The sequence below is a fragment of the Lobosporangium transversale genome, assembly GCF_002105155.1.
Source record: "Lobosporangium transversale strain NRRL 3116 chromosome Unknown BCR41scaffold_1, whole genome shotgun sequence".
NCBI lineage: Eukaryota > Fungi > Mortierellomycota > Mortierellomycetes > Mortierellales > Mortierellaceae > Lobosporangium > Lobosporangium transversale.
The window spans coordinates 1,533,711-1,548,076 of record NW_019028979.1 but is presented as its reverse complement, the minus strand read 5'-3'; the positions used below and the strand labels follow the sequence as shown (position 1 = coordinate 1,548,076).

The 14,366-nt window shown below is 41.3% G+C and overlaps 4 protein-coding genes across 4 annotated transcripts; all 4 read right to left on the bottom strand.

Annotated features, from left to right (window-relative positions):
- Window positions 1-1,022: 1,022 nt before the first annotated feature.
- Window positions 1,023-3,262, bottom strand: BCR41DRAFT_344483 (hypothetical protein). Its single transcript, XM_022022520.1, has 3 exons — window positions 2,000-3,262; window positions 1,728-1,839; window positions 1,023-1,624 (listed from the first exon to the last, which is right to left on the bottom strand). The coding sequence occupies exons 1-3, from the start codon at window positions 3,243-3,245 to the stop codon at window positions 1,099-1,101; spliced, it is 1,884 nt and encodes a 627-aa protein (XP_021886732.1). The 5' UTR covers window positions 3,246-3,262; the 3' UTR covers window positions 1,023-1,098.
- A 280-nt stretch (window positions 3,263-3,542) lies between these two features.
- Window positions 3,543-4,837, bottom strand: BCR41DRAFT_344482 (eukaryotic translation initiation factor 6). The gene is made up of 3 exons (XM_022022519.1): window positions 4,732-4,837; window positions 4,320-4,416; window positions 3,543-4,180 (listed from the first exon to the last, which is right to left on the bottom strand). The coding sequence occupies exons 1-3, from the start codon at window positions 4,739-4,741 to the stop codon at window positions 3,550-3,552; spliced, it is 738 nt and encodes a 245-aa protein (XP_021886731.1). The 5' UTR covers window positions 4,742-4,837; the 3' UTR covers window positions 3,543-3,549.
- Window positions 4,838-5,405: 568 nt separating this feature from the next.
- BCR41DRAFT_366718 (hypothetical protein) lies at window positions 5,406-6,516 on the bottom strand (the record flags this gene model as incomplete). Its single annotated transcript, XM_022026242.1, has 2 exons — window positions 5,406-5,906; window positions 6,040-6,516. 2 exons carry the CDS (start codon window positions 6,514-6,516, stop codon window positions 5,406-5,408), a joined length of 978 nt encoding a protein of 325 aa, XP_021886730.1.
- A 2,294-nt stretch (window positions 6,517-8,810) lies between these two features.
- On the bottom strand, window positions 8,811-13,611 carry BCR41DRAFT_418131 (phosphatidylinositol 3 and 4-kinase-domain-containing protein). Its single transcript, XM_022029587.1, has 4 exons — window positions 12,328-13,611; window positions 11,782-12,062; window positions 11,114-11,667; window positions 8,811-10,996 (listed from the first exon to the last, which is right to left on the bottom strand). Exons 1-4 carry the CDS (start codon window positions 13,420-13,422, stop codon window positions 8,817-8,819), a joined length of 4,110 nt encoding a protein of 1,369 aa, XP_021886729.1. The 5' UTR covers window positions 13,423-13,611; the 3' UTR covers window positions 8,811-8,816.
- Between the last annotated feature and the right edge of the window lie 755 nt (window positions 13,612-14,366).

The window sequence follows — 14,366 nt, the reverse complement described above, 5'->3', positions numbered from 1 at the left end:
AGAAAGAGAAAGAGAAGAGAATGAGCAAGGGGCGAACAAGAATAAGGAAAAAGAAAAAAGAGAAAGAGAAAAAGAAACAACACCACACACGCACACATATAAAAAAAAGAGAATTGGATCAGTGCGTTGTAATTCGTCAAATGTCACTCTAAAAGTCAAAAATTCTACTCGATACTCCCACAAGGCTACCAAGCAGGGCTACATGTAAACGAGGGACCAAACCACGAACCATGTCTGTCGTTCCCGTCGCCTACCCACTCCACCCCGACATTTGTAAAAGAAATATTTTTAAAGAGAGTGTTCAATTGGGCATCTGCATGCATCTCAACCATGTTCCTGTAATAAAAAAAAAAATAAAAAAAAAGGGTGCATCATTTTATTTTCCGTCTGTTTCGTCGATGAACACAAACGTATCCATTTTTTACTCCTCGCTCTTGCTCTTTCTTTCTCTTTCTCTCTTCCTCTCTCTCTCTCTCTCTCTCTTTTAATATATTTTAATCTCTTATTAATAATTCATTCGTTTCATCAATGTACGGCCTGACATATTTTTATTTTTGCTTTTTACTTTTACTTTTTATTTTTATTTAATTAAGTGACTGGATTGGATTCAACTGGGATTGGGGGAAGACCAGATTGGATTGATGAGATGGTTAGTATTTTCCATCTTTTCTTACCTTTCTTTCCTTCTCTGTTCCTGCTTCTTTGATTTCAACCAAGGTTCTCTCTATTTCTCTCTCTTTCTCTCTCTCGATGTATTTGATGGGCTCTGGACCCCATGGTGCTCAGTCGTCTTGTGGTGTATATACATGTATCCTGTTCAATGCACCAAAACAACGTGAGAAAGTGTAAAAAAAAAAAAAAAAGAAAAAGAAAAAGAAAAACGACATTAACTGGGCTGGGTGCACTGTCATTCTGGTCATGGCTCAACGCACACATCTTTATATAAATATTTATATTTCCTTAGAACATCCGCCACATTGAACACAAAATAAAATTAATTCCAAGTCAGCTGGGGTTGTTTATAAACGTAATTCTCCTGACGATCTTACACAATATCATAATTTAATTTATTATAGACACAATACACGATCTTTTTTCTTATCCTAAACGCTCTCCTCTTCCTTGGCCCGCCGTGCCCGTTTGACCACTATTCATTGTATCCGCCAGAAAGCTCCGTGCTTTCAATCGCTGGGTCACAAGCTCAATCTGCTGAATATGCACTTTAAGCATTGATGCCTGCCCAGCTCTGAATGAGTCTGCTCCCACTCTCTCTCCTTCACCTTCTTTTGGCGCCTTAACTGTCTGATGATGATGCTGGTATTCATCCTCAAAAGTCGCTCCTACTGAAGCGCTGAAAATCTTCTCACGCAAAACCCCCATGTCGGCTTCAAAATTGGTCAATTTGTAAAGAGCACCCTCGATCTGCCCAAAAATCGCTTTGCGTTGTACATCCATAGATTGTAACAATTCCAAGTTTTCACGATATTGTTCACGCTCCACTTGGTTACCACCTAATATAGTCCACAGCTGCGCAAGAATCTCGTCATTTGCAGTCTTTTGTTGCCGATTCTCCTGAGTTATCAAGTCGTTGATAGTTCCTAATGTTTGATCAAGTGTATCCAGGCTAGAGAAGAAAATGAAGAAACAGGCTAGATATTAAAAGAAAGAAGAATAGTATAAAATAAAAAAATAAAAAAAAATTCGAGGAATCATCTTGATTCGTTTACCCCTCTAAAACTTCTTTGGACCGCAGAATAAGATCTTGGACATGCTTACGACTCTCATCCATTGTGGACTTGTACAATTGCTCTAGCTTACGCTCAGCCTTAACTTGAATCTCTAATTGATTAATTAACAAGGTCAACAATTTTAATATCTCTTGGTATCTTTTTTTTTTTTTTTTTTTTTTTTTTTTTCAGCATGCGATCTTATATATTTAATTCAACCATTACAGTCAGTTGGGACTGAACTGTCTCCCCCTCTCTCGCCTTATTCTTACCATTGGTACCTGAAAAAAAATCTGAAACCATATCCCACATTCCATTTTTCTTTTCCAGTTGCTTCTCCAAACGATCCAACTCTGCAATCAGATACCTATTCCGAACCACCAACCCATCAACACATCCGTTCGCTCGAGACTGCAAAAACTGCATGTTTCTAGCCGTTGCCCCAGCTCGGGAATGAAACACTTCCAATAACTGTACCAGCATCTCTTTTGATTGATCTGGTAACGACGAATGCTTCACCACCACCTTCAAATCCACCACCGCCATCTCAGAACGTTTCAATAACAAGGGTAAGGGCAGTCCTCCGACCCGTGCATGGACATTCAATCCATATGGATCATCCTCCTCCATTTCATCCTCACTACCACTATAACCCGAATCTTCTGGAATATCATAGTTGTCATTCATATCCGGTTGCCCAAATCCTTCTCCGTAATAATACTGTTGCCCACCATCCGCGTGTGACGTCGCCGTGGTCGTCGCCGTCTTCGTAGTCGTTATACTTCTTGTTCCTGCTGCCGCTCCCCCTTCTTTACTCTTACGTCCAAAAAGGCGTTGGCCTTTACTTTTGATCTTGTTTTTGATCTTTTTGGGTATAAACGCTGGATTCAAGTTATTCATCGAATTTAAAAGTGTTAAAAGAGCCGATGCATTATCATCAATGACGCCTGCAAAATCAGGCACTTGAAAGGTATCCGTGGCTGCTACTGCTGGACATGGTAACATCATGGGAACCAACGGAACTTTGCATACTGACGCGAATATACCTCTGCCCAGTGCTACTACTATCAGAAAGACTACCACGACTGCCAGGACCAGTGAAAAAATTGGGCGAAGTACCAAAAAACATCCAATGATTGTTTCCCACAGATAGCTCATTATCCCAAAGAGATATTGGCCTAGTTGCCGTGCAACCGATGCATCCCAATCGGCATATTGCTGTTGTTTGTGCTGCTGCTGCTGTTGGTGCTGCTGTTGTTGGTGCTGCTGTTGCTGCTGCTGTTGCTGCTGCTGTTGCTGCTGCTGTTGCTGCTGCTGCAGTTGTTGTTGGTGTTGTTGTAGTTGCAGTTGTTGTAATTGCAGTTGTCTATATGGCGATGTGAATGGGGACGAATTAGACGCATTCATGCCCGAAGGAAACTGTGGGAATGTTAATGAACTTGATCCTAACGATGCATCATCGTTGTCTTGCCTGTTCCTTCCCCTCCTCCTGACTCTATCTCTGTCTTGAGTATCCATTAAATTTTTCAAAAATGCAAAAAGGCCAGATGAGCAAAATAAAAAAAAAAGGTAACAAATAACAAAGGACGAAGGACTTCATCACCTGATTAATTCGTCTTAAAAGGGTTGTGGGAAGAGATGATTCTCACCATAACGCTTGATAATATCATGGAAATAAACGGACGATCAAAGCTGTGGGAAAGATGCAGCTTTTTTATATTTAATTTATCTTTATTATTGCAAGTGAATCATCTACAAGTTGGAGGAAAGTTGAATGGCGTTGTGTGAAGTGTAGTTCTTTTTTTTTTTTTTTTTTTTTTTTTTAGACCATTGAGTCGACCAAGGAATCACGCATGTCCTCAACAATCGCACTTGGACCATTATCCTGGAGCTTGAAGACGCCCTCAATCACTGACAACTCTGTTGCAGTTGTGTCCAGACCTGCAAAGGCACACCAGTCATTCACCAACAACCCTGCTCCAATGACATCCGAACCACGGTTCACAGTACCGGCGACCAGGGGCACCTGAAGCAATGATGACAATTCATCCTGATCTTGGATAGAGGTATGAGGGTGAACTAATCCACCTTGATTACTCAACGCACAATAAGATCCCACCAATACATTATCTGCGATCGTCTGACGGAATACCTCAACCTTCAATACGTCTGCAATGATCTCTTCTGTTTCTCGATCGATATCTGGGTGTACCAATGCAACATAGTCGTTGCATACAATAACATTCCCTAACGCTGAAAGTCTCTCCTCTACACGTTGGATCGCAACACTATCGGGCAATGAGTTCCTCAAGTGTTGAAGTTCCTGGTCCGTCGTCGTCGAAGGAACCAAAAGACCATGCCTGTTGCCAACACAGAGACGACCAATGATACGAGTACCGGCAATGCTAGTATGAACAATAGGGATAACATCCTTCAACTCTGCTTCGAAGACACTATAATGAGGTTGGAGTTTTTTTTTTTTTTTTTAAAAAAAAAATATATATATATATTGCGTTTTTAAAACCTTGATATGCTTACATTCTACAAAAAAACAACAATAATAATGGCAATATTAATCATAATCATAATTACCTGTAAAAGTTCTCAGAACCACCAATGGCAACTAAGCAGTAGCTGTTAGTGAGCATGGCAAAGACGCCAATCTCGTTATTATTTTCGAATTGAGCACCTGAAGAATAAGAAGTAAGAAACAAAATAAGGTCAATTGATTTGTAAGTTTTCTTTCTTTTCTGTTATAGTAGGACATGCGTGTTAAAAAAAATCGACCATCGTTTTATTGATACTGTCGAGAATTTTTTTTTTTTTTTTCTGTTTGAAGCAACACAATGTCCTTAATGTTGTCCATTCCACAAAAAAAAAAAAAAAAAAAAAAAAAAGATTAAGCCAGTGTTTATGGCTTGTAAAAAAAAAAAAAAAAAAAACTTAGACCTAAACTATCATTGATTTTTTTTTTTTTTTTTTTTTTTAGTTTTTTTGCACCTACGAACAGCCATGACGAAGAAGAATGAATATGTAAAGTAAGTAAATGAAGGATGAGCAATGTAGTGAAAGAGTTGGAGAAGGAGAAAGAGTGGGTGGGTGGTTGAGTGGGTTGAAATAAATAAAAAAAATTACATATTTGTCAATGGGCCCATAGACCGCAGCAGTGGCTTCTAGGATTTTTTTTTTTTGTTGTTTGTGACTTGTGTGCTGCGGATGTCCTCTGCGGCATGTAAACTACCTTTTTTTATTTTTTTTATTTTTTTTTTAGCTTCCTTCTGAATGTAAGAGTTTCTACAAAAAAGATACGTCAAAAGAAGCAATACGTAAATGAGCCTTGTCATTAATGGTGCTTTTTATTTTTATAATAATAAAATATAATTGTTGCAGTATATATGGGTGTTTATACAGCTTCTGAAACCAAAAAGGGTAAAAAAAAAAAAAAAGTGTGCATTAACCGTCATCAGAGACTGTAGGGCAAAGGTGGAAATGGATGCATGATGGATGGTAAAACTGGCTTAGTATGAGGAGATTCATGAAAATGCAATAACGAGTGGACTTTTTCTTTTTCTTTTTTTTTCTTCTTCTTTATCTCTAGTTGTTGACGACAGCAATAATAATAAAAATGTAATACCGGCGTCCTTGCTGTTGCTGTTACTGTTGCTATTATTAATCGACTTATCGTCGGGCATACTCGTCATATCCTTGATGTTGGTATCCTCCTCCGACATTAGAAGCAGCATATCCGCCGCCTACATTCGGAGCCGTATATCCACCTCCGACATTTGAGGCTGCATATCCACCCCCAACATTACCATATCCGCCTCCAACTTGCGATTCCGCATAATCACCACGACCTGCGTATGCATTGTCATATCCTCCATGGCCATAGTCTTGGTGATCATATCCAGTTTGATGATCATATCCACCGTGAGCAGAACCGCCATATCCATCATGAGCACCATATCCAGCAGCTTGATCATTGGTATAGTTGTTCGAATCATAGTATTGCTGGTTATCCGCGGGCAATGAGCCTCCGGCGTTGTATGGAGATTTGGCAGGTGCAGGCTCAGAAGGTTGATCTCCTAGGTTGCGCAAGAACACAGTGTCGGACTCGTAGCTACGAGGGTAGTCCTGATAATCATCGCCACGAATCTTGGATTGGAAGTTTCGAGAAGGCTATAACGATGTATCCAAAAAAAAAAAAAAAAAAAAAAATAGAGTCTGGTCAATCAACCTTGAAAACATGGCTGGAACAGAATAATGGATAAATGGATAAATGGACAAATTTAGAAAATGATACTGGACTTACAGAAAGCTTCCACTTTCGGAAAACCCAGATTCCAATGGCAGCAGCAATGACGATCGATCCAACAACAATACCAGCAGCGAGAAGATCACCTGATGAGCCACTCGATTCCTTCTTGGTTTGTGTGGGTTGGGCTGCTGATGTAGACCCTGTCGGTGACAAATTCGATGATGTACTTGCACCGGGTACGAGAGTTGTTGGCTTGGGTTTAGGAAGGCCCGGATTGGCGGAATTGGATGTATGAGGCGCCGCTGTTGGTTGAGAAGTGGGACCTGGATCAACAACACTAGGAATGCCAATGATAGGTGAAGTGGGTTCGCCTGCTGGAGTGGTGGTGGCAGGCGTGGTTGCTGCAGGTGAAGTAGCGGGTGAGGTTGTGGGATTTGAAGGATCCTGTGATGCTGAAGGTTCTTGAGCATTCACAGATACAGCCAGGAGGACGAACGCCAGAAGGACAAGTGATGATTTTTTGAACTGCATTATCACAAGTTTAGACGCTAAAAAAGGCACAGAGGAAAAAGAACCGTTAGTTAAAAAGTTCAAAATGGTGCTTGTAGACAGTTAGAGGGATGAAGATGGGAAAAAAAAAGAGACGAATCAAAACTAAAGCTTCACAAGAGGGACGGAGTTGGATTGATAAACTAACATGAGACAACCATGTCTATTGCAATAAAGCAAAGACAACCTCAGATCATGTGTCCGTCACATTATTATTCAGGTTTCTCGCCCATTATCCTTCTTTTATATTGCTATTTGGCTATGCTCCAACCAACCGACCACAGTAACAATCAATCACTATATGGCACAAACATTTTTTTTTTTCCCTTGATGAAAGAATGTACGAAAGTTGTGTTTGTTTGTTTTGTCCTGAAAGAAAAAATAGATAAGTGTAACGTACAGAGCAAGGGTGCAGTAATGGTGGCGATGACACTGAAATTGTGAAATGATGATGGGGCATGGGACATGAGACAAAGAAAGGATGCACATCAGACATGTACTAAAGAAAATTGGTCTAAAGGACCTGGTCTGGATGGACAAAAAGAATTTATAGGTCTAGATTCTCTATTGAGGTCAAAACAGCCTTTCCAGCAGACTAACGACAGATCATTTTGAAAGAACGAGAAGAGTGAGAGAAAGAGTATAGGAGCAGGTGATCATGAGGAAGGGAATCATATACCTTTAAAGTAATGAATCTAATTGGAATGAAAAACAGAAAAAGAAAAAAAAAAAAAAAAAAAAAAAAAAAAAAAAGGAATGAAACTAAGACACAAGATTAAACAATAGCTATTATTAAAATAGAGAGAGAGAGAGAAAGAAAGAGAGAGAGAGAGAGAGGAGGACAAAGAAGGACAAAGAGAGAAGGAGGAAAGAGGGGAAGAGAAATCAAGAGTAAAAGGAAAGGAAAAGGAAAAAAGGAAGGAAAATAAAAAGACAAAACGACTGTCTGTTTTTTGCCCTGCCCTGACGGTCTGCAACAACAATTTCTCCCACCCAAATAAAAATAAGGTATAACATGGAACATTGACAGAGTATATCTTATTCGTCCTAAAAGAATATACTTTTTACATGACTACCCAGCACTCGTTGTTTATCCACTAATTAATACAAGATTATAATCAATTAACCTCATGGAAACAAGGCCAAAGAAAAAATAAATAAAGTAAAAAAAAAAAAAAAAAAAGGGGGGAGAAGAGGAAGGCTGCACTAGTCAAAGTCAGGCCAGGTCAAAGTCTGAAAGAATTGTGAAGAGTAACCATGAAATCTAAATTTGGCATGCGCGAATCATATTGCTGAATGATAATTGCAACGACAAATTGGGACCAGGGCACATTGCACGCATACGATGATACATTGATTCACAGATGCTTGAAGGCACTGGGGGCAGAGCAGACAGTAACGATGTAGGTTTCATTGAACACATGTACAGACATGTATACAAATGATATTTGGTATTAAACATGTTAGACATGATCAGTGGCGCAAAAAAAAAAAAAAAAAAAAAAATTTAACTCAATAATAGCTCTTTTTCCTTTTTTCTTCTCTTTCAAACATGAATGCATATAGAAATATAAAAATATTTATATACTTTTAAGCACCTCTTTTTTATAAAAAAAACTTTCTCTTTGACCATCTACACGCAAGGAGACTACTGTACATGTCTATATTGTTACAGGTATTTTCTTTCCTTCCTGTCTTCATGGGTTCATGCATATGAGCAAATAGTCAAAAGGTCCTTTTTTTTTTTTTTTTTTTTGCAGCAATAACCTATCATTCCTATGACACAAATTACCAAGGAGCCGCAACTAGCAATAGGAAGCTTCCTCTATCCACCCTTTTTTCCACTCTCTAGTCCTTTCATCTTTGTGTTTTGGATCCAACCAGGTTCAAAAATACTCTTTCAAGCCATTGAAAAATCAATCTGGTACCCCTATCTTTCGTTTTTTACATTAATATTAATGCCATATCTTCTTTCTGGTACACCAGAAAATAGACTTCATTTTCTTAAAGTGCGGCGTAAAAGTGAAGTAAGGTGGTACGAGTGTAATGACAATAAATGTTTTTTTTTGGTCCTTTGGTCTTTATTACGCCAGTGGCTGTGCAAGAGAATCCAGAATAACTGGCATCGACAATCTTATTGTATACAGAAGCATATGTTTTAATAGTTAGTTATGCTTGATAGAAAAACAAAAGCTTTTAATCTACAGAATGAATAAACAACAAAGAAAAGATGCCAACAAAAAAAGCCTTTTTTTTTTTTTTTTTTTTTTTTTTTACAAAGTCTACCACCATGTAAAGTAAGGCAAATTCTTCGTCACGGGCTCAATCCTCTCGATAAGGACTACACGCTGCTCAAACAGCTCCCGTTCTCGTTGTCTTTGCTTTCTCAGTTTACGCTCTCTCCTTGCGACTTGACCAATTCCTCCGACTAGCAGATGACCATCGAAGCTTAATCCTCTTCGGAGTCGATCTGCCCATCTAGGTCGCTCGCTTAGACGATCTCTTTCTCCTCCTCTTGAGCTTGAATCACCACTGTTTTTGGGCGACGCCGACGACGAGACAGCCCCATAGCTGCGCGAAAAATATCCTCGACCGCGTTCTGGTTCTTGATCTGGTGGTGGTGCTCCATGTGTGATAATATACTCTGGTGATTCGAATGGATTCTTAACATCAGCTGACTTTTTGGTTGGAGATGAGAGCTGCAATAGACTTGTTCTTGCCGCTTCGTCATGGGTACTATTCACTCCTTTGACATTATTTGGTGACACCGTGACAGAACTATCGAACCTGATGGTTCCTGCACCTTGTTCAGTCCTACTTCGACGATGGTCCCTCTTGGATGAATCCAAATCTGCGTTCTGGCTCGATGAGGTAGCTTTAGATGACTCCCCCTCGACATGAGCTATTTCGCTCATTCTGCGTTGCCGGCTCCGTCTCGATCGCCCACCACCTCCTTCGCTCTGGTGACTCTGGCGGCGCCGTTGACTTTGAGCAAGAGTTTGTGCTGCTTCAGGATCTGTGAGCGTCATATCAATGGAGACCATACCCGGAGCCGCTTGCGTTTGCAGAACGTTGTGTGAACGGTCAGATAAAGCCTGCTCCTCAAGTTCTCCTAAAACATCATCATCTTCATCGTATGAGAATGCGTCATAGTCCTCATCCTCGTCCTCATCCTCATCCTCATCCTCATCCCCATCATCAAACTCATACTCTCCATCACTGACCACCTGTCGCAGACTGTCGTGCTTATGTGGCTGCGAGCCTCTATCCCCATTATTGCCTTCGTTATCCATGTTGATCACTAAGTGCGGCAAAGACCCCTTCTTGGATAACGAATGCAAATGCTGATCATGCGATTTTGCAAGGAACGGTGTTCCTTCGCCAACAGCTGTTGATGACATCGAGAGTGTTTTTACATTGGATAATCGATCGCCGATAGTCACGATACTACCGTAATGACTATAGCTACTGCCTCTTCCAGAAGGATCCATCATCATAGCCTTTGGCTGTGTGCTTGTATATGATTGTCCATATATACTGCTCCCTCTGGCGCCTTCTGTACCACCTCCTTTCATGGTCAGCCCCTGTTGCTCTTGAAGCTGTTGCTGGTATTGCGTCAACATAGATGCTGTTATTCCGGCTTCCAATGTCACCTCCTCATCCCACACTACCAAGGCTACACGTCGACAAAGATCCATGGGCCCCTGATCTAGATTCTTGAGTGTTTCCACAATATTCCATCCTTGTCCTTTCATGACTGCCATCTGCTTGTCAAACATACCCTGATCAAAATCGGTATCAATACTGAACAATCTCCTCAAATCTGCAATTGTGTCTCTCCACCACATAGGCGAAGAGAGCAAAGGTAGGAAATGATCGCGTGTGGCTTTAGTAAAAGGCTGAGCGATCAACGCACGAGGTAAGAAGAGCCATCCATATGGATATGAACGCCAAGAGTCAGGGTGTTTAAATGGAAAAGCCAGACCATTGTCAATGGCTGCTACGTGGATATGCGTGGATCCGTAATATGACTCAATAGTTCCTGGGAGATCCGTCGGTGTCATCTTACTATCTTTGACACTTTCATTGGATGATCTAGCTTTGGGTTGAACAGAGCTTCTCCTTCCTGCTGCTTCAGTCTCATCCTGAGTTGCATGGTCTTGCAGCGATTCTATACCAAATGGACCTCGGGAGAGGCTTGACCGTGGCGGCGTTCCCGGAGGCGTGGCCAACATGCTGCTACGGCCTGTTGCACCGCCTAACGTTTCACGCAAAGAACTGCTTGGAGATCGATCGGAACGGAGTCCTAATAAATCAACTACACGTGAGCTACGGCGCGATTCTTCTGCCTGTTGTTGGTTTTGAAGATTGCTCTTCTGACCTCCTGCATTCTGAGTACCCGCAACAATCGAGATCCCCTCCTTCTCACAATATCGAATCATCCAATTATCAAGTCCGCGGTCTAGTTTTGTAAACAAGATGAGGATATTACAAGGCTATGTATCAATTTACGGTCCTACAATGCGTCATATCCACAACACCACCCAACTTGCTCTACACTGCTGCACCATCGCTTTACCTGTGTTGCGGATAAGATAGTCTAAAATAACCATCTTCTCAAATTGTTCTCTAAACTGTTGCTGCAATGCTGGTGTCCAATTAAAACCAGGTCGACCAGTCCCTTGATTAGCTCCACCTACAAAGCCACTATATGCTGACCCTATAGTATCGTTATGAACGCTCGCACCATCTGTATTGTCTCTATGATCCTGGTGACCATTGCGTATGCTAGCTGAGGAAGAACGTTTCCCTTTTCCGTTTGCATCTTCTACAGGTCCTGGCAATGACGGTAGTGCTGATGTAGTTATAGCTGATTCTATTGGCCAAGGATGATCTCTCATAAATAGGTTCGCATCCTTGAATCCACTCATAAAGAGCTGGAAGCTTCCAACTTTATCTGGCAAAGGTTTTGCACCTTTGGTTATCTTGGCAGCACGTCTGTCCAGATAGTCATAGTGGAAAGCTGGAGAAGAAAGCCAAACAACCTCAGTACTGGGGACAATATTGAGTTTGAGCCGTCTATCCACGAGCGATGTTGCTGCTTCGGAAATGTATCCCAAATTCGGAATCAAACTAACGATTACAAAGTAAAGCATGAATGAGCTTTTTTTTTTTTTTTTTTTTTTTTTTTTTTTGAAAACAGGTTTTTTTCCATACACGTCATTGATATGATTGTCCTATCTTTACCAGCTACGCCCGAAGCAACATGGAAACAAATTTCGATGGATCCACTTTGTCCATTTGGGGTTCAGTTGACCATAAGGCTCCTCGTTCTTGGGTTTGAAAACTCCGACAATCTTGCCCTCCACGTTCCTGCAAAAGTAGGACCCTGATGAGCCCTGAGCAATTCTTAATGGCTGAATTCCAGAGTGGATCGCTTCTTTGACAGAGTCTACGATTGCAACAAATCGCTCGCTGGTCATAGGCTCTGCATGATCTGGTGTCAATGCAGGCGGGGGAGTCATAGGCTATTTTACCGCACCAAGGAAAAAAATGTATGTGCGTCAACAGTTATCCTTAAAGACTTGTGTATCAGCATTTCAGCCAGGCCTATCCTGAATTTTTTTTTTTTTTTTTTTTTTTTTTGGGCATGAAAAGCGGTATTCTGTGCCTTCTACGGGACCAAACATGCAGCCAAACGTTCCTTGCATGTACAAATGTCTGAATTTCCCAATGACAGACTGCTATTTTTTTTTTTTTTTTTTTTTTTTTTTGAAATATTTTGGGACTTACAACTGATACATGGACAGGTAAAAACACAGACGAATGAATCACTCGTTGATCATTCTCTTTACCCAGTCCAGTACTCGGTACACCTTTCTTTCTTCGGATCGGTCGTCGACCCCAGCGGGAATGAGGTGTTGCATTTGCTTTCCCACCCAAGCCGATTCCAAGCCCAAGACCATCCCCTGCTCCGAGGAGTGTTCCTCTTTCTCCACTAGCTGCATGGCCATGACTGCCGATACCGCTGCCAGGGCTGCTTTGAGGATGAACCTCATTCTGTTGCTGTTGCTGTTGCTGTTGGTAAAGCGCATCTACTGCTGCACCACTGCGAGCCTGTTCCCTCAGCAGTTCCTCTGGGAGATTATGTGGGTCAGGACGAATCTCTCGCAAGACTTCTTGTTTCTGAGATTTTTCAATTCCCCGCGGTCCTGAATGTGTAGTATATGGGCGCTGTTTCGGTCGAATGTTGGCTAGCTCAGGGGCCATATTGGCTATATTGCTACTACTGTCGTGATTGCGATTGTTGCTGCTGTTGCTGTTACTGAAGACACCAGTAGTGGTACCAGTCAGAGATTTAGAGACTGCGAAACGGGCATAAGGAGAACTTGATCCAGCGTCACTCATGGCAGAGTTGCCAAGACTCTTGCGTTTGGCTCCGAAACGTGGAAAATGAAGCGAAGGTAGATTGGATGACACGTTTGATTGGGTTGACTGGGGTGCAGCTGGTGCAGACACGGTGGCGTGCGGAAATGGGCGAGTTGTATCTGAAAGCGTGGACGCAGACGCAGGCGCAGTCGAATCTAAAAAACATTGTTGGGTATCTTTCGACCGCTGTTGCTGCTCCTGTGGTTTTTGATTTCTGCCGTCATCGCTATTGTCCTTGGTTTGATCCACAGATTGACTTTGAGCACTTGGTGTGACAATGACTTGGGAGTGTGAATATCCTTGAACTGGAGGTTGTTGACCGCGGCTTTGTGGAGTGGGGCTATCACTTTCTTCATTGCTACTGTGGTGTGAAGGTTCTTCGTCTTCCTGTTGACTTTGTGGGGGTTGGTCAGAGTCATTGTTATGCAGGGGCACATAACCACCATTCTTTTTCTGCATTTAGGAAAGAATGACTAACAGAAAGGCAGGCTGATCAGTCTTTGAACTATGGTACAGGTTTGTGTTCGCTTGAGACGAGTTGTAAGAAATAGTACTTCTTTTTTATGTTTGTGTATGAAGAAATATAAGCTGAATTGATGTTGTACGAACAAAAAAAAAAAGAAGAATGAGAAATGAATGAACGTGAAAAGAAAAAAAAAAAAAAAAAAAAAAAAGGTAAGAGAAGTAAAAGAAGTAACGGAAAGAAGAAGAGACTTCAAACGAAACAAAATGAGGTAAGAAACATTCAAAAAAAAGTTGGTTCCGTTTCCTACTCCTACTTTCAAGAGTCCACACCCCCCCCCTTTTTTTTTTTTTTCTTGCCTGCATGGTGCAGTAGAAGCATGAAATAGTTAACCGCACCAAAAGGAGCAGAGGCGAAGCATGATGATGGCCCACAAGATGTGATTCGACCCAAAGAAAAAAAAAAAAGGGTGTGGTGTTATTCACTTCCCACATGATCCTGTATGTGCTGAGCAATTTAATGTACCCATTGACAAAAATATCAATAATATGATTTATATTTATATTCCTGAATGTTTACTTTGAAGTTTGCCCATTACAAAAAAAAAAAATAGAAAACTATTAACCTTTGTTGGGGGGAGAGAGGGAAGGTGTTTCAATGAGCCAAGCAAAAAGTTGCGCTGGCACGTAATATTCTTCGCCAACATCACCCTCCTTCCTCTTTTCTCTTCTTCATGTGTTACTCTCTCTTTGCTTTTTTTCTTTTCTTGGCGAAAAATTAAAATCGGTGATACATAGCCCACAGAGCACACATAGCACATAGCGTTGTGCATGCAGACAAAGAGACGTTTACTTTGGATGGAAAGTGTTACAAAATGCTATGCAGGTGGACAGGTGTGTGGCCAAGGCCCAGGGTTCACGCGCACAAAACGCGCTTTAAA